The sequence below is a fragment of the Centrocercus urophasianus genome, unplaced genomic scaffold, assembly GCF_019232065.1.
Source record: "Centrocercus urophasianus isolate 14NV4802_14NV808 unplaced genomic scaffold, USGS_Curo_1.0 seq_28, whole genome shotgun sequence".
NCBI classification, from domain to species: Eukaryota; Metazoa; Chordata; class Aves; order Galliformes; family Phasianidae; genus Centrocercus; species Centrocercus urophasianus.
In genome coordinates, this window is record NW_024884844.1 from 12,814,736 (window position 1) to 12,835,023 (window position 20,288).

Genomic DNA, 20,288 nt, shown 5'->3' on the forward strand with positions numbered 1-20,288 from the left:
GGGGTTGGGATCCTCGCCAGCTTCCTGTGGTTCTTGGTTTGGTTGGGCACCACGTATGCAATATTTATTTTTGTATATTGAGTAGGCTCTAAAGCATTTAAAAGGTTCTTAATGCTAATATTGCTGGGGAAAAAAGAAAAAAAGTGGTTTTGCAAGTGGGTAAGCCTGTAGCCTATAAATTATCATAAGAGTATATATATACTTTATATATATATATAATATTTTATATATATAAATATATATATAGTCACTGTTGAAAACAACTCCACTCCATTTTTTTTCTTTAAGCTCAGCTATATGAACAGGGTGGCTGTGGTCTTGTTTTAAGCTTAGCTTTTGTTTTTTAATTTTGAAAAGTTCTTACAAACGTCCCGAATTGTTCTCTCCTGAACTAATGGTAGCCAGCCCTGCTCCAAGGAGCTTCACCAACTCACAGCTTACGCTCTACCGTGCTCTTTTTTGTGTGAGGTACAGCATAAACCATGGACAGAGGGAGAAAATGCTGCACTCCCTGTGCTGTGTGCAGCCCTTTGGAGCTGTGATACCTGCTGAAGTGCTGTTCCTGGAGAAGAATGGAGAGCAGCACTCACACTTTGGGTCTGGGGCATTTCTCCAGGGTTTGAAAGCACACTGGATGCCTTGGTACCTCTTGATGTGAGGGTTGGGTGGTGGTTTTATTTTTAATTGATTTACCTATCTATTTCCTGGTCAAAATTGTGCATTGAGCACCTTGCATTTCCCTTTCTACCTTTTCATACAGAACTACTGAGGACAGGTTAGCTGGTGGCACTCAAAGCCCTGCATTTGGAGGTCCTTTTGGTTCTCCTGTGACCAACTCTCTACAATTAAGGGCTAGATGCAATCTGCTGCTTTATGCAAGCTCAACCCACCTGGCCATTCCAGGACCCAACCCAGTCCTCAATGCCATTCCTCCCACAGAGCCAGCTGCAGAGAAGAAAGAAGAGTGGAGGGGGATATTATTGTGCCTGGGAGTGTTCCAGAAAGATGTGGCACTGAGGGACACAGGCAGTGGGCATGGGTTTGGTGAGCTCTGAGGCTTTTTTCCAGCCTTAGTGATTTGTGATTCTATCATTCTATGCAGCATGCTGTTGTTCAGCCCATCCCTGGAGGTGTTCAAGGCCAGGTTGGATGGGGCCCTGGGCAGCCTGGGCTGGTATTAAATGGGGAGGTTGGTGGCCCTGCCTGTGGCAGGGTGCTGGAGATTCACGATCCTTGAGGTCCCTTCTGCAATTCTGTGTGATCCTGCGTTTAACAGAAAAACACTTTAACCCAATTCACTCACCTAACCCTGTGTGCTACACTAATTCCTCCTGCAGCCAGAGGAGGAGAAAGTGGCCTTGCTCCTTTGCTGAGACAGGGTGAACTGCATCAGCTCAGACCCATGATGGAGTGAGGATAGGCCATGGGCCATGGAGAAGAAGCTGAGACCCTGCATGTGGATCCCCCCCTCCTCTCTCCTCGTGGGTCTCTTTGGGCATATAATGCTGAGCTGCACCATATTTATTTTGAGGCTGGGAGATGCCTTTTAAACGCCTAATTTTTTAACTATTGTAAATGATGTACAGTTATACAAATAAATGTTTTAATCATACAGGTGATGTGTCAGATAAGTTGACTATCAGAGAACTGCTGCCTTCTGCCCTGTGCCCCTGCTTCCTTCCCACAGTGGGGTTGGAGCAGCTGCCCTGCTACTGCTGGGCCTCCGTTTGTGACCCCTGATCCTCTTTTCCTTCAGCTTCTCTCTAAGGGCTGTGAGTGTTCCATGACTCTGCTCTAAGCTCATGTAGCCCCAGTGCATTCTGCTGGTTCTTGTGCAGTTATTTATTTGCACTCCTGCAGCCAACACTTAGTGGCATGCAAACAGCTTCAGGCACAAGGACTGATATGGTATTGTAGAGCACATAGCTCAAAGCTTAAAAAGGTTATAAAAAAGATAGCCCAGTAGCTCTTACTCAGCTGAACAAACACAATTTAAAGCAGTGTTTTTAATGGCAGCACACGGGCTCATCCTTCCTGCATCTCTCCTCCTTCCAGGCCATCCCCAGCCCTTCTGAATATGCTTTTTACAGTTTTGTTTTCAATAGTCCTGGGGTTTAGCCCTCCTCCTATGACAGCAAACACTACTTGTTGTTCTCACCTATCTACCCACGAACAATAACATGTTTTCCTCACCCTGTGTTCGGTTTGACACAGCAGCTCTCTGGCTCACGCTGGATGGAACTTGGAACCCATACAGGGAGGATGTACTCACCCATACAAGCATCCTGCTGGCACTGGCTACAAGCCTGTGCTTCCTTGCCCAAATACAGCCCTGGTGGGCTACAACACGCCCAGTGCCACGGAAGACAGCCCAGTGCTGCCAACACATGCTCCTCTGCTGCCCTTCCCATCCCAGGCCCCTTCTCCACCTCCACTCACAACCAGCACATGCACACACAGACCACTCTGAGCTATCAGTAGCATTTAAAAAGTTGATATCTCATATAACCTGAAAGGGAAGATCATAGGAATGGCAATGCTGACATTTCATTTCTTCTTACTGATACACTTTTTACAACTCGAACATCATTAGGTCACTTGACAGGCCCTTGTACCACTTGCTGCCATTTCAGGGTGTGTTTCCCCTTGACATTAACCCTTAAGTCTACACAACTCCTCCTTAGTTAACTACCATCAGCCACTGATTTCCCAGACTGATCCAAGAAACTTCACTCATTAAAGCACTGACTTTTTAAACAATTTTGTTTCCAAACACTTTTTACCAGCCTCTGCTTCGCCTGTGGGATGCCTGCATGTCACTTTCAGACCTGAACCCAAGACCTGACTGCACTCAGAAGGGCTGCCATTACTCCTTCAGCTAAACACTTCTCAGTGGTGCTATGTTCTCCTGTTCTTCTGGAGGCTGATCTCTAGGTCTCTGCCATTGAGCCACAGAGCTATATTAAGGCTGGAGAAGACCTCCAGGATCCTCAAGCCCAACCCCACTCCACCACTCCATGCCCAGCGCCCACATCCCTCAGTGCCACTTTCCTGTGGTTCTGGAACACCCCCAGGGCTGATGACTTCACTACTCCCCACTACTTCCCAGGCAGCCTGTGCACTACTGCTGGCACAAGGCAGGATGCTGTTGGTCCTCCTGGCCACCTGGGCATACTGCTGGCTCATAGTCAGCAACTGCAGACCTACACTCTCAGATCCCTTTTTCAGTTTGTGCAGCTTTCCAGCCACTCAGCCCCAACCATCACACATCCTTAGTTGTAAGAGATCCATAAGGATCACAGAGTCCAACCTCTGGCTCCACCATTCTGGTTCAAACCTGAATTTTATCAATACCTGGGTCCTAGCAGCATGCTTGCAGCTGAGGACATCCTCCTCAATGCTCTGCATGCGGCTGGGGCCTGACTGACCCCTGCAGCCCCTCCAGGCCAGGTCTGCTCTATGAATGGTCATGTTGCACCTGATCTTAAATTAATAAATCCTCCCCATGCAGCTTAGCATGAATATCCTCATTATAGAGCAATGCAGCACTGATCATAGCCTGAAGAGCTTTACTGAAACAATCCCACATTAATTAGAAGGCACAGCTCCCCAAAATCCCCAGCCCCAGAAAAAGTTCATGTTTCTGAAAGCTCCCCCAGCCTGGCTGGCACAGCACTTCTTTTGGAGGCGATTACTTTCCAGCTGAAGCATAACACCCAGCTGCATGAAATTTCAGTCTCATAATCCTGTTAGCTCTCCCTCACCAGAGCCTGCACTGATCAGAGCTTTGTGTTTGTGCAGCTCTTGAAATAGCAGCCTGAACCTTGCTGGAACACACTCAGAGCAAAAATGGCATTGCTAAGGGGAAATGCTGCTATTTCAGAGGCCCTGTGGCAGACAAAAGCAGTTTGCAGCTCTTAATTACTGGGGGCTTTGTATGGGTGCCAGGTGTGCATAGGGACAGGGGGCTTCCCATAGGCAACGTGGATGGGTGAGCACCAAAACCACAGGGTGCACAGAGGTGGCCACAGGTAACTGCTGAATATGTACAGGCAGTAGTGAAAAGTTATGGCTCAAACAGCACTTAAACATGTAAGCAGAACAGCTAGCTACATAGCTAGAGATTTTTTTTTTAATAACTTCTTTAGCATTAAGCAATAAACTGAACAGACAGAAAGAATTTAATGAGATGAATCATCCAAAAAATGCATGAAATCTCATTAGACCACGATGTGGGAATGATGGTATCTGCAGCACACACAGAACTGCTGTTCCCTCCTGCTCCTGGCACACAGGCTGCACCAGCTGCAGCCCACTCCCCATCACCCCACTCTGCCTTCACACTGAGAAAAACATACAGAACTTCCAGAGGTAAATACAGCAGTCTTGAAAATAAATTCTAGCTTCCCAATCCCACTCCAAGTTTTAAATTCCACTGAAATTAGAAAATAACTTTCAATCAAGACATTCTAGCTTCAGCTCTCCCAAGCAGACACCACTCCAGTGGTCCTGGGATCCCCTGCAATTAACTTCTACAGCAATTTCAATTATTTTCAGAGCTAAGCACATCTTAGAGAGCACAACTTACCAAATTTAGGGGTGCACCAACTAAACAACCACATCAGCAGAGCCAGGAGAAGAGCAGCAGCTCAGAGCAGCTCTGTGCTCTGATACAAACTGGGTTGGACTGGGCACAGTGGCACAGCTGCAGCATGTTGAGCCTATTACTCACCTGTGTTCCCTGATAACCAATGGGTAAAGGAGACTTTTTTTTTTTCCGACTTACTACTGCAACATAAAAACTTTTGAGATGTTTGGGATGTGATCAAGAGCAAACTATTCAATGGCAGGTACCTGGTGAAGGCACATACAGAGCATACATACACCAAGGTTAGAGCTTGTGTGAGAAAACCCACACGTGCCAAAAGCAAACTGTCTCTGAAAGATATCTTAGCAGGAGATGTAAGCAGTGCTGCACGCATCCCACAGCGAGGATTTGCTCCTGACAAAGCACTGCCAGATGCTGTTGTTCCCTTAGAAACAAAGAGAACTATAATAGGGCAGGATCCTATGAAAAAGCCAACACATCACCATTCCTGCAGCTGATACAACTTGTTGCTGTTGTCACTGAGCAGCTGCTGCAAGCCTCAGGCACAGGGATGTATGTGCATATGTGCATGTAGCTCCTAGGCACCCACAGAAAGGCTCCTCTGTGCAAGTGACAGCCTGCACGAAAACTGAGACACAAAGCACATGTGCATGGCAACGTGCAACCTTGGTGCATTTAAGTGTGAGGACACATACCTTTACTAAGTGGAAACCAGCTCTGCCAGCTTCAACAAAATGATGCAGAACAGCCAGCCTCCTGTCCCCTATGGTTAGCAACACAACACCCAGGTGGTATCAGTGCAGCAAGTAGAGCTCAGGTGCTGCAGATTCTGATTGATGGGGGGAAGGTCTTTGGGCAGCAGCTTCAGTAACAGGGTCAGAACTTCAGTAGTTCATCACTAACTGCAAAAAGTAGTTGGCCCAGCTTAAGTTATGCTTTGAGAGGAAAGGTGATCAAGTAAAATAAACTGCTGGAATGTCACTCTGTATCAGTGGTTTTTTTTTGTTTGTTTGTTTTTTTTTAAAACATTTAATTAATTTCTGGGATTAATCTACAATTAATAGCTGGAAAATACTGAATAATCTTAACATTCCTTCCTGACAAATCAGTTACATAGGTAATACATTTTCTCAAGCAAGCTCATGTGCACTCCCAGCACCCCGTCCACGTGCAGGACACAGCCCATGCCGTAATGTTAAATACTGAGTTGGAACACTGCAATGGAAAAAAAAAAAAAAGTAGTTAAGGCATTTGTAATAAAAACAGCTATTCATACAGAACATAAGCTATGGTTTTTGACTTTGCATAAGAAAATCTGAAAAAAATCCCCAGAACACATGAAAATGGTGTGGAAACATCCATCTTTCTAACAAAACACAGCATCTAAAAATAAGCATATATGAGATATTTCCTTTTGGATCAAGTGAGGCACTTCAGTCCTCAATTATCCTCTCACCAGTTGCATGTCTCCTCCATGAGTCAGCCTTTAACATCCCTGCTGCAATGCTAACATGCCATCTCCAAATGCAAGAGCTTCATCAGTGCCTACCAAGCATGAGCTTGGGAGCAAGAGCAGGAATTCATTTAATACACATGATCTCCTTTTAAGTGGGAACACATGGTTTAATCAACTACCTAATTTCTCAAATGCTCAGTTCAAAAATAAATATGCTGAATATCTGAATTGCATTGCATTAGAAGGTTATCTCCTTACCTGAATCCATCAGACATTTCAGAAGCTTCAGTTGGGACGTGCACCTTGAAAACCAATTCCATGCTTTCTATCAACCAGCAGCTTTCATGTTTCCTTCAGTCCAGCAGGCAGATCTCACAGAGATCTGCCTGAGGGGAGAGCTGACTACAAGAGCATGGTGAGTGTTCTCTGAAGGCTTGGATTATACAAATCTCTCAGAGCATAAAAATTGTATCACTTCTCCATACTTCATTCAAGTTGTTTGAACAAGTGTCAACACACACACCACAGAGATCTCTCATGTTTATGCATTTCCCCCCACTATTTAAGATTTCTGCAATTAGTTTAGCCCGACTGGGCAGAACCTTTTAGAGCCAAACAAGCTCACAGACCAAGTTTTACATCTGTTACTGTGACAAAGCAGCTTACACCTTTGCAGCCTTACATTTCTGGATCAGCTACCTGGAGCTGTCTAGTGTTACAGCCATGCTTCCCTGCATGGTTATGAACCAAAGAATCTCTTGTTGAGTGACACTGCAATTAGCAAGAAAGGGCAACAAGCCTGCAGTCGAGATGGCAAGTCAAAGAAAAGGGGCCTTCTCCCCCAAGATACCTTTGACCTTGTGGATTACTTCGAGCACTTCAATTCCAGCCAGGTGGCTGCTGGTGGAAGGAGAATAGGGTTCTTTACTTCACAGCAGTGTAGAACTTCACCAGGATAACTGCTCACATAAGATTCTGCTACTTAAGACAAAATGCTCCATGTCATTTCTCAACTTCAGTATGAATTCTTTGAAGAGACATTTAGCACCGTTTTCATATCTTAAGGCAACTAAGTGGCAAGTACTTCACCTACAACATTTTGTTTTAGCTTTCTGACCAGTACAAACAGTTTTTAGCCTTGCATATTTTAGGCACATCCACTGTGTATATTAATGTCTGCAAATAACCACAGTCACAGCACTGCTCTTGTGATGCTCAGCATCACTTCAAATAGCTCGAGTTCACTGACAGGAAAACTTGTTCACTCTTCACTAAAAGTGCCACACTTTAAGAAACTCTCCCCAAGCTGATAAGAACTTCTCATAGAACACCAATCCTTGCTAAGAACAGACATAACATTGCATCAAATCTCTTTTCATTTATTTACCACAGAAAGGATCCCAACTTGTGACACTGAGCAGTGTTTCATTTGATGCTTTTTTTATTAGCAGAAGTACAGCTCATCACACTGTATTCCAAAACCTTTATTTCACAGTAGCAAATTAATGTACAATAAATCCCTTCTGATGAAAGGGAACAGAACTGAATAGTTCTAGCCTCTTTTGAGAGTTTTAGTAAGCTTTTATGTACAAGGAAATGTTAGTTAGAAAAATACCACAAAATATCTCCCCTCAACTTCTAGCATGAAATACTATCAGTGATGTCAAGGCAGAATCCCCACTATTTTCAGTGAGTTTTTTTGCCTTGGGTCAAAGCCATTTGAAAAGTTAATAAAAAAAAAGAAATAAAGCAACCAAAAAACCCCACGTTTTCCAGCATGAAACTTTACAGGGTATGAACTCAGAAACTGGTGTCTCAAGTTTAATTTGGACAGCTGCCTGAAAATATACCTCAATTAAAAAAAATATATATAGAAAGGCAGGTACAACAAAGTCACTGGAAGAAAACAAAGAGCACCAAGAGCCTTCAGCATAGTTAAACTATGTGAAGCATTTCACAGAAGTTTTCTAGTATTTATCCAGCTAAGTTCTCTACAATGGTGCTGTGCACTGGGACAACAACCCTCCATCAAATGAGGTAACACGTACTCTGCAAAAGAATTATGCTTCAGTTGGTTCTGTACAAGGATACTCTGCAACTCCTTCAGTATTTTTTAAATCCTTTCAACAACAAGGCCAAAAAATAAAGCAGACTTTGAATATTACAACTGTCTTAGCCAGCAGACAGGAGGTGAAGAGCTCATGTTCTAGAAACATGGCAGATTCCACGACACTGCAGTAAGCAAATCCTGCCTCAACAGCCACACACTTCAGCCTTGGAATGCATATAGGCTGGAGCCAACAGTGGTGATGATGGCAACACAAATTGAATGGCTGGCTTGCCAGGGTGAGAACAGAAAGGCAATTGTCATTACTTCAGCAGGGAGAGCCCTCCTCAACTGCACCTCTGCGATCAGGCAGTCATTAACAAGGCCAGACACAGGCACTTGGTAAGGTCTGGTTCTAAGCCTACTAAATAAAGCCAGCAGAAGGACTTTGGTGACAAACTGGCTTACTGAACTGGCAAACTGAACCTAAATAAGGAATAGAAACAGTACACAAGCCTACAATATGTGCTAAGTCTAATTATTAATACTGGGGAAAAAATGATTATTAAAATCCCAAGCTATCTGAAAGGAAGCTAAACCTCTGAACACATCATCTTGGCAGCCATCATCCAGACAAAGGATCCATTTAATTTTGACTGAGACTGAAAGATTTCTATTGTTGCATAAACAGCTACAGCTGTGGTATATTGCCAAACAGTCCTAAAAAGTGAATGCAGCAACATTAATTACCTAGCTTCTGTAGTGAGGCAGCTGACAGCTTTTGAGATTTCAAATGTCTTCAATTTTCCTCACTGTTTCTCCAGTAACCTCAATTGATTTGAAGGTTTTTATGTCATCTGAAGAGACCGACTTATTTACTGAAGCCTTCCTGCTGAAATGTTTTCTATAATTGATTGTAATTACAGCAATTGATCATAATTGCCTTTTGCTGAGGCATTTTGAAATTCCAGAGATAAATCTCAGTTGCATTAAAGTAAAAGAAAAAACAGTGAGGGTATCCAAGCATTGCCCTGTTATCTTTTTCTTCAGCCCACATCAATGTATTTAATGACCTTAAAAAATTCCAAAAGCAAGTATAAATTACATTTACAGATATAAAATAGTTCAATATATTTAGCTAACACTGAGAAAATAAAATCACAAGCAACATGAAGACAGAAATACGAAGAGATGACTGATTCTAGAGTTAAGGCTTCTCACTGAGTCTCTGGATGTAGCAGTGACATCAGCACTTCTCTAAAGCAGTACTACTTGCAGGCAAAGATTCCTAAAAGCTTAACTTATTCTTTTTAGAGCACTGCATGAGCAATTAATTAGCCCAGTATTCACTGCTGCAGCCTTCATTAAGTTTTATATTATGAGAGAATGGTACTATTACTTGCTCCTCCCCCCACTAATTCACTGCAGTAAGTGGTCATAATTCCTAGAAAATTCAATTGCATCAAGATTTTTAAATGCAAAGAACACAGATTTGTCAGATACCAAATGACAGAACAGCTGATAATGGTAAGAGGCTATGCAGAGCTGGGTACTCAGCCAACTGAGTTTGAACTCAAAGATGAGGGAACCTCACAGCTTAAAATTCCCATGGCACATACAAGTACCTGTTAAAACAGCATCAAATAACGTTCCAAATCACATGTGATGAGCATAGTCGTGAGACTAAAATAAATAGCAGATACTTTATTATCTAAAACTGTTTCAAGTGTGGTACTTTCTGACAACGCTCACGAAGAATCACCAAGGCAAAGAATGCCAAAGTCACACGGATCTGCAAAACCCTGTCGACTGTTAGTTCCCACTTAGTTTTCTCATGATAGGGCTGTCAGGTTCAGCGTTAGTGAAAATGCTTCCTACAACAACATGAGTACCCCAGATGTTATGACGAATAACTTTGCAGCAGCCAAGGTCATCGACAGAGAATCCAAAGTGGCGGTAGCGTTCATCTGTCTCAAACAGAGTGTTGTTTGTGTAAGGTCCAAAAAACTAGGTGGAAAAGAAGAGAGATTTTTCCTATCACTGTTTTGAACAGATGAGGGTTAACAGATCGGTAACAACACAGTCAAGTTTTAGTAGGTGTCAAAATTACCCCGTTTTAAACACAAAAGGAAAAGACAACAAGAAAACTAAACCCAGAAATACCATCTGCATCTGTTGGAAGAAGTTGTACGTGCAGTTTGGCTTGAGACTTCTACAGACAGAGCACCACTGACTGTACTGGTAACCCATACTTAAGGGTTTATGATACCTTTAAGACAGACAGAGGGCTGAGGGCACATCAGCATGTCTGACTGTCTAATAAGTCAGACACACAAAACACCTTAAGTGTTTTTAAAAAAATTCTGCTGCTTCTTCAGACATTAAGAAGCCTATAAAACAGCAAAATTAAGACATGTGTCTTCTGAGTGAGTCACTATCAAGACTCTTAACAGTAAAATCGGTGTCAATTTGAACAGGATACTACAGTTGCTTTATCTCAGAAGAAGAAGTATCTGACAGAAGCCCACTGCTGATGGACAGGTGGTGAGTAAGGAAGGTACTACTGAACTGGAACCCAAAGACAATATCCTGCTTTTATTAATCTGCAACTACTGCTTGAATGTGTTGAATTCTCATTGATGCACTGTACCATAAACACCTTCCACTGCCTTCTTAGCTTACAAACAATTCCTATTAAGCCTACTTGGCTCTGCTGACACAGCAGGTCACTGCCTTTCACAGTGTTTTTAGATATAAACTCACTAAGATGAGCTTTGCTATGAGTATGTTCAGGTATTTGACTGTTTCAAGAATAAGTTCTCAAACAAAAATGCATGTGCACGTGCTTTGATAGAAACTCAACTCTACTGTAACTTTTAAGATGCTGTCACATTTCAGTGATGTCTTGCTAAGAAACTGCCAGCTCCTCATGTAATCACAGAATGGCCTGGGTTGCAAAGGAGCACAGTGCTCATCCAGTTCCAACCCCCTGCTGTGTGCAGGTCACCAACCAGCAGCCCAGGCTGCCCAGAGCCACATCCAGCCTGGCCTTGAATGCCTGCAGGGATGGGGCATCCACAGCCTGCTTGGGCAACCCATTCACCACCCTCTGTGTGACATCTGTAATCTGATAATGAATTCCAGGCCATTTAATTGGAACATTTTCCCTATATAACACACATCATTAACTTATGCAAACTGTTCTGGTTGTTTTTGTGTTTTTTGTTTGTTTTTTTTTTTTTTTTTTTTCTTAAAGTACTAATCTACACAAACAGGCTTATTTATGGATAACCAAAAGACCTTTAGGAAGGCAAAAGCAGCTTACTGCACAGTGACAAAGTTTTAGGCATCAAATTCCTACAACTCTCTAAAAACCTCATTGCTAAATAATGATCTCTGAAGTGCCAGCTGCAGTAAGTGACACAGTACATGAAGGGTCATAACCTATCTTCCTAATTTATAAAAGGAATTATCCTATGGCAACAGCTTTGTGGCAACATGAAAAAGGTGGATTTAACCCATACAGAAGAATTCCAGTACCACTGTGAGTTCAGACAGTAGGGTTCCACACAGCACATAACTTACTGCCAGTCCTGAGGAGGGATCAATGAAGTCAGCCCAATAGCCTTCAGAACAGATTGCATAGCAGATTTCCTTGGCACCATTAATGAACTTAAAAGAAAAATAAATAAGGAAGAAGATCAGAACTGTTTTATATCCAGACAGATATGTAGATAGATAGACATGGATCACACAAAATATACTGAACACACAAAATATACTGAATACAAATCTATATGAATACTGCATACTGAAAATGAATTTTTCTTCTCTGCTAGTAAATGAGAAATTTGATACATTTTCAACAAAAATATTAAGAATATTAAGGCAATTAAAATTAATGGCATATATTAAATTAGTCCAACCATACAAGGTTTTAAGTGTTCCTTGTGCCAGTCAGTAATGTATTAACAGCTTGTGTAATTACTCTGATTATTCATGCAGATTGCAGTCATACCTGTTACCCTCTCCAAGAAGCCAAGTATTACTTCAACAGAATAAAAAAATCTCACCTGGACTCCACATAGTCCAAACATGGCACTATATATTTATATAAAAATACAGTTTTGCTATTAGATCTGCTCTTAGTTAACAGGAAAATACCAACACAGTGCTGGCAGCACGAACACACAACTGCAAATGATCTTTGCAGAATGTTTTAGTTCAGCATCATGACAGCAACCAGTTTAAGTACTTGTTTGTTGGGGTTTTTTTCTTCCTTTTTACACCAGTCTACACCAATTCTCTTGTAGTATTTGATTCTTGGTCAGGATGAACAACACTTTCACTATTAGACAATCAAAGTTGGTTTATTTACAGCAGAGGATACCAGCTGATGTTTATGAAAATATACATTAAGTAACATACCAAGAAGTTCCCTATTCTCTAATGCCTCACCACAAACCTCCCTTTGGAGAAATACCTTACAGAAATCACTACATTTTTATAGCAAACAAGCACCTAAACTTAAAGCTGACATTACAACACAAGGCACAAGAAAACTACATCAGCTATAGATTACACAGCATATTTTTGCACAGATAAATGAACAAGAACACAAGACCTCAGCTATGTGCTTTTAGTCACCTAGATCAGCAGTTTCCAATCCATGTGAGGACAGTCAACAGGAATTCACAGAATAACTTCTCAAGAAGTCTGCAAAGGTGAATGAGAACCCTCCCCCCAAAGCCTCAAGATACATGATGACTCCAGAACTGCCCATGCACTGAAGAAAGCACGCCCAGATACAAGAATCTGAGCAGCTAAATGCACTGATCTGGAGAAAAGAAGATACAGAATTCATGTAGCTCCCTTGAAACACAATGGAGTTTTCCTAATCTCATAAAAAGACATACCTCTAACTTCAGAATAAATTAACACTTTATTTAGTCTCATTTTGTTGCCTGACAAGTTTGAGGTACAAAGAGTATTATTTTCAGTCAGCCTCATCCTCTAAGAGGCCCAAAACAAGGAGGTTTATCCTTGATAGTAACCAGATCTACACCTTGAGGTCTGATGGCTCTGAAGATTAGCCCTAAACACAAGCAAACCATCTGAAGACAGCATTTAAGGCATTGCATTTCTGATACAACACTAGATCAAAAGATGCAGCGTAACAAACCCACTGCAAACTCTCAGAGCAGTGTTAGTAACCACTTGACATTCACCACTGTAAATGCTTAGACCTGGCTGTAAATCATCCTCATTACTTCAACACAAGTCTCTCACATTAAATTAGTATCTTTAATGCAACTTCTAACCATTTATGAAGCAAACAAACAGACCATTTTCCTGTGACCTTGCTGTTAGTAACCTTTAGGCCAGGAGGTTACAGTTAACATCCTAGAACTCCTACAATGACTATATTAGACTTGACAGGGAGGTGCACAAGGAAGAAAGATGCCAATTAACATATAATTAGACCAGATTACAATGCCAAAGATCAACAGACCATACATAATTCAAAGAGAACACCATACTAAAATGAAGGGAATTTTAATTTGTGTGTAATTTTTGTGTTGATACTGCAGACTGCTTGTTTCTTTTAGTGGTAACCCAAACAGTGCTCTCTACAGAACACACCTGCAATTTATGAAGCTGCAAAGGGCATTAAAACCTGAATCTGACCCTCAGCACATAGATGAAAATCCTATCACTTTTTTTTTTTTTTAAATAGTTTTTTAAAAAATTACAAGTAACACATGAAAATGTTGTGGGTTTTTTTTTTTTTTAAGGTGCCAAGAAAAAGAAATACCAGCAGTGGCAAACAGTGACACCTGCTGGAGCAGGTACAAAACAATCTTTAGAATGAGAAGCAAAGCTATTTTCAGAGAGGCATCTAGTGGCAAGAGGGCATCAAGACAGCATTCACGAGGCTGGTTAGCATTTGATTCACTGTTACTGATACCCAGACTAAAAGATGTATCTGCTACCAGAACGAGGAAACTCAGCAACCACCTGTGTAAGTGAGGATGCATGAAGTCCATGCTTGAATTTTAATTACACCACCACCAAAAAAAAAACAGAGAAAAGCAGAAAAATGCTACAAAACACAGTGTACTAAAGTGGGAGAAAGGTGAGAAAATACTTGCTGTCCTTTAACTGCGAGACAACAACAGATGCTTGATGTATTGCTTTACCACTCCACAACATACACAGTTGACTCTACCTGCTATAAAGAATTCAATTGTTTTGTGAGAAATTTCAAGTGGAATAATAATATAATGTTTAAAAAAAAGAAGTTGTTTCTATTTAATCAGACAGTAGACAGGATTAGCTCAAAGGTGCAATAAGGTATATTCCTACCAGAGCTGCAAGTAAAGCAGGATATACATATAATACACAGAAGATTAATCTACAAAGGTAAAATGATACCTGTGTCAACTACTCACATTTTCTAACAGCATTTCTCTCTCATCTTCCACTTCTTGACTCCATACAGTCATGTCATTTTTAGTCTTCTGGGTAACAGTCAGTACTGTTAAATGGTTGGCATTCACTTCTGGAAACATGGATTCGAAGTCTAAAAGTGAAACAAGTATTTTATGGCTTGCTCTTGAACATTTTTCAGTTTTGGATAAATTACCAAACCTAATTCAAATCATTAGCAAATCAGTATCATCAGTAATTATCAGAACTTTGAAGTGAAGGAACTCCAGTTCTCTGCATGAGGTTTTCTGGTTAAGCCAGAAAATTTCACACACATTCATTTTTTACTTTAAACCTTTCAGTGGAAAAATCCCAGATCTGCTTCTGACTGCTCTTAGGACATAGCAGTACTCACAGAAAGGGCCCAAACCATCAAGATTCTCTTCCTACATCATTTACCACAGCACAGCACTAAGTTCTGTATGAAACTCAAAGCATCAACAGCAAAAATCCAGCATTCATTTTACATGCCTTTTCTTTTGTGAAATACAAACTTTGGACTTCCTTATTCTGTGATACATTCTGCAAGGTCCATTTCACCAAAGCCCTTACTGACATATTCTTACTTTTAAAGAAGTTTGTTCTCTGTATTGAAATCATCCAAGAAAGTTAACCTTCTTTATACCTTTCCGTAGCAGCTCAGGACAAGCTTGTACTGCACATTCCACTTTTGCATTTTCAAAATACATTTCAGCATTATTTACTTGCTGTTTCTGTGGAACATCAGAACCCTGAGGAAAAAAACAAAAAAACAAAAAAACAATTAACTTTCCTACTCTATAATATACAACAGGAATATCATCACATAGTGGCATACTAGTCTATATTTTTGTATGCCTACTCCACAAATCTCACAGAAAGATGATTTGCTGTCACTTACAACTTGTTCTAACTTTACATATTAAAGTTAGCCCATTATCTGAACAGAAATTCTGCATTTTATTCTAACAGCACTATCCAAAACCTTAACCAAGAGGGAAACTTTTGAAAAAGATCCATTTGAAACAGCCTGCAAGCGTTTGATACAAAAGCAATTGACAGATTTCAGACATGTGCACATCACCTGAGCCAGAGTAAAACCTGGAAGCTACACAACAGCTCAACAGCTCTGAGCTTCCAGTAATTTCAGCTATAGCTAAAATTGCAGCCTGCAAAACAGAGCTGTGGTATCTTGAAATAACAAACTGGTTTGCAATACCAATCTTATTTCCTGTAGTTTCTAAAAAAAACCCCTTATTCTTGTGGATACATTAAACACCCAGCACTGCAAGTCAGATACACAGAATCTAAGCTTCTAATGTCCTTAAGAAAGTACTGAAAACAGTTACTATCCAAAGCTGGCAGCTATGGAACATGGGTGCAGAATCCTTATGCACAGATTTAGCAGCTATAACTTTGCCTTAATATTCAAGAAAATGCAGCAGCTTGAGACTGAAGTGCTGAGTCCCACCTAACACCAGTTTGTAACTGCAAGTTCACCCTAGAAGAAACAATTTCCCTGAACACACAGCATAGCTGACTTTTTTTATTCTATAAATCAACAGTGGTAGGAAAAAAAAAACAAACAAACATGTACACCAACAACAGATATTAGAAGCACTTCAATACATACATTTCCACATGTATTTTGCATTATGATTGTAAAGTCATTGGGACAGAGCAGCTGGTACTTCAAGCCTGGCAAATCATGCAGTTATGATGCTAAATCATTTCTTTTCTTCCTAATCACTGGCTGCTTCCCTTACTGAGAATGGTAATGTAATGGCTGATTTCTATTTCTTGTCTTCAGCTCCCATTCTACCCAGCTGAAGACAACTCATAGTACACACACTTGCCACCTACACTATAATTAAGGGGCTACAGCCATTTTCCAAACAGCTATACTATATTTTCATATTAATGGGCTGCCAGGCTCATTTATATTAGTTTTATGCAAACAAAACTCCTCTGACTGTTCAAGCACAGGACCTTGAGCTTCAGCAGCACCAAGCTTTTCTCCTGCCTGCTGTAGCAAGCCATGGGAGGATTTTGTACTCAATCCAGATCTGGGTCTTCTCTAGAAGCAGTTCAGCATTTCCACTAGCTAAGCACTGCTCATGGATTCCTCAGCAACACTGGTATTAAACAAGCTGATTCTTGTTAACTGCCTTCTGAATAACAGTTGTGAAACCTTTCCAGTTTCTCCATTCCATCTGGTCAGCAGCAGGTGCACTGATGACTTCATTGTACAAGTAATCTTTCTAGAATGCAGACGTGCCATCAGTGCACCTGGTTTCTGTTAAGTAAACCAAAGGCTAGGTGTTTGTTGGTTTTTTTTTTGTTGGTCTTTCAACTGAAGTTATGATTCATACACACTGAAAACAGACTTTTGGGAACTCACCAGAAGCTTACGTTTTCTCAACAGTTTGGAATACGTTACATTTAAAAAGAAAACACTACACAGCATTTTCACAACAGAGATTTAGTAGCTGACTTCTGAAGTTTGAACATGTCAAGAACTCAGAGATTGGAAAGTTGAGTCAGCAGCTAGTGGCAATAAACATTTGTTGAAACAGTCTGACCACGCAAGTCAAACTAGCAATTAACAACCTGCCTCTCATTAACATGGCATCTGACTGGCTGCAAGCTTTGCCATTGCCAAAATGTATTCTCACACTGAGACCTGAGGTTGAGCTACATTGGTCTGCTTCTCACATCTGAATTCCACTGGAGTCAGAACCAAACAGGCAGCTTTGAGTACACTCTAATCTATGCAAGGCCAAATACATCAGATGAAATACTTAAGTAAGGAACTACCACTCTTATTTGATAAAAGGTGGTGAGACTTTGCAAGCAGTACATTTTGATACTGAAGTTTTCACACAACCACAGAAATCACGAGGTTCTACACAGGCTTCCTTACCTCACCTGAAGCACATCTTTAGAGCCACCCAGAACATCAGGAATATCTTTTTACAGAAGGAAGACACAATGACTGTGTTTCTCTTGGACAAGAAACATCAGCTTTGCACAGAAGGTTGTATCACAGAATCTGTTCTTACCTGAAATTCATTTATGTATTGTGCCATTACAAATTCATGCCTTTCATTTGGTGAAGGTTCTGCTAATATATCAGGCAGACTTTTTGAGGCTTGGCTTTTCCTTTGGGCAGCAGTACCATTTAGGTGACAGTCAAAACCAATATTACCAGGCAACTGGAATCTCTGGTCCTGAGGACCAAATGGACCCATCACTTCATCGGGCCATACGGTTCTTGGACCTGTAAAAGTCAAGGCTTTGCTTTAGTCCTTGTGTTATTTAAAAAAAAAAAAAAGAAAAGAAAAGAAAAGGAAAAGCTCAAATATCTTTATTCGCTCACAATCACAAAACCAAGGCAACCAGAACACAGGTAAGTGTCCTGCCACAATAGAAACACACTTCAGAATTCCTAGTTTTATATGGAGTGTACAATTCTGATAGCACATCAATTGAAAGAAAATGAATTTGCTTGCTCTTACATAAATCAGGAGGTGTAGCAGCAACATGAGGCTCGTCTGAGCCAGAGGAACCTGCTGTAGAAAAAGCCTTGGGATTTACAACTCTTTTGACTAAGGAATAAAACCCTGGTAGGTAGGTGACCAATCTTGCTCTGTTACAGAGCACCTGAGAAGACAAAAACAAAAGCAAGTATTATATACTGCTAACAAAATTACTAGTTCACGTACAATTCTGTATATCATGAAACTTCACTCCATAATTAAAACCGTAAGTTAACTATCAGCAATTATTTTTGTAACATAGAAATTAAAAAATATATATATATATTTTTCTCTTTTTCTAGTAGTTGTTTTCTAAGACCTCTGCCCTGAAAACTAGCACAAACATCAGCTGGCCCATACTCACACTTCTTAAAAGACTTGAGGGGAGACCAGATAACAACACTACAGATACATCTTGTGTCTTTCCTCTAGAAGCACACATATGTGCATACACACTCTTCTTTGGCAGCAAAGCACACATATCAACAGCTCCAAAGGATGCAGGGAGACATGCATACCGAAACAGGTGGGTATGGTAATTTCTACTTCTGTATTTTGCACTTGAAATCCATAAATATTTAACATGTGCAAAACTTAAGCTGGTGCAATCCATGTTAGATTCGCAAACTCAGCACATTCACATATTTATAAACAAGCATTACTGCAAACAGATTAGTTCAGCACCCTGGGCAAGCTGCCAACGAGCCATAAAACCTTTATGAATTCTGCTGTCTTGAGATACACCAGCAAATCTGCTTTACGCCACGGCCTTATGCCATCTACATAACTATTAATTGCTATCAGAAGCTGATTCAGTCAGGTGGCAAACAGAAAGTGATGCAATACTGTCCCCCTCTACATGCAAACAGCCTCAAAAAAGGAGCTCTGAAGAGCCATCAGTGCTTTGAGGCGACAAGCAGCTCTGAAACTCAACGAGAGGAACAGGTTGCCCAAGGAGGCTGTGGATGCCCCATCCCTGCAGGCATTCAAGGCCAGGCTTGATGTGGCTCTGGGCAGCCTGGGCTGCTGGTTGGCGACCTGCACACAGCAGGGGGTTGGAACTGATGAGCAACGTGGTCCTTTTCAACCCAGGCCATTCTGTCATTCTATGATTCGCTCTATGATTGTATCTTAAGCAGTGCAAGCAGCAACTGTTACTTGTGTTTGTTTTCTAAATAAGAAATATACAAGTGCCATGATAAAACTATCAAATCTAACCTATTTTTTTATATTTCAAAAAAAACACGGATGACTTTCCTGATGCACATCTGTAACAAGAGTAACACTTCTGTTAACGCTGATTCACTCCACAGGGAGATGCTGGCATCGCACACACGGAGCACGATGGGACATCCCAAGCTGGAAGGGACCCAGCTGGACACAGCACTGTGACACAGCCGTGTGGATTCTGCCCAGCTCTGCAAATATTTACACGCCTGATATTGCACCACTGAAAAACACCCCGAGATCAAGGTTCTACAGCGGCCTGCGTGGCAGAACGAGGCCAGCGACGGCTGCTGCCCCTCAGCCTGAACGCCCCGCTGAACTCGAGCTCTTCGCTTTAACTCACGGCTTTAAAACCAGAACCGGGCGCGCCTCCGCCCTCACTCCAACTGAACCGCAGCAGTTCGGAGACTCAGCTGGAAGGAGGAGCACGATCCCATCGCCCTGCAGTAAGACGCAGCGGGGTACGACCAAGGCCCGCAACCAGGGCCGCAACCCCGCACCGGGCCCGGCTTACTCACGTTGGCCATGGCAGACGCTCGGCAGCCCCTCGCCCAGCGCTCCGGCTCCCCCTGCAAGAGAAGCGAACGCAGCGTCCTCTGAGGCCCTGCACAGACCGGTCGGCACCGGGCCGCTCCCCTCTCAGGTCTGCCCCCCGCTCCCCCCTCACACCGCTCGGCACAGCGGGAGCTGACAGCAGCCCCACACCGCGCTTCCTACAAAATGGCGGAGGCCGCTCCCGCCCCGCCCGCACCCCCTCGGCCGCCAGACCTGAGCAGCCGCTCGCTGAGCCATCGATCAGCGGTGGGGCGGGTGTTTGAAGCGGGGATAGGGCGGCGCGGCGAGGGGGCCGGCAATCGATTGGTCGGGGCTGGACTCCCATAGGAGAGGGCCTGGCCCGAGTGGGGCACGTAGGGGTGTGCGGGGGTACGCAATGCCACGTCG

General features: G+C 42.1%; 1 protein-coding gene across 1 annotated transcript; it reads right to left on the reverse strand.

Annotated features, from left to right (window-relative positions):
* Positions 1 to 7,488: 7,488 nt before the first annotated feature.
* Positions 7,489 to 19,973, reverse strand: MMADHC (metabolism of cobalamin associated D). The gene is made up of 7 exons (XM_042827270.1): positions 19,865 to 19,973; positions 18,099 to 18,243; positions 17,643 to 17,860; positions 15,227 to 15,332; positions 14,565 to 14,695; positions 11,698 to 11,784; positions 7,489 to 10,119 (listed from the first exon to the last, which is right to left on the reverse strand). The coding sequence occupies exons 1-7, from the start codon at positions 19,871 to 19,873 to the stop codon at positions 9,925 to 9,927; spliced, it is 891 nt and encodes a 296-aa protein (XP_042683204.1). The 5' UTR covers positions 19,874 to 19,973; the 3' UTR covers positions 7,489 to 9,924.
* Between the last annotated feature and the right edge of the window lie 315 nt (positions 19,974 to 20,288).

Bases quoted from the DNA above. Each gene is read 5' to 3' on its own strand.
- MMADHC (XM_042827270.1), bottom strand. The intron at 17,861-18,098 runs GTAAGAGCAAGC...TGACTTTTACAG, and splicing joins TGCTACACCTCCTGATTTAT to GTCCAAGAACCGTATGGCCC. The intron at 11,785-14,564 runs GTGAGTAGTTGA...TTTTCTTTTAAG, and splicing joins GAGAAATGCTGTTAGAAAAT to TTCATTAATGGTGCCAAGGA.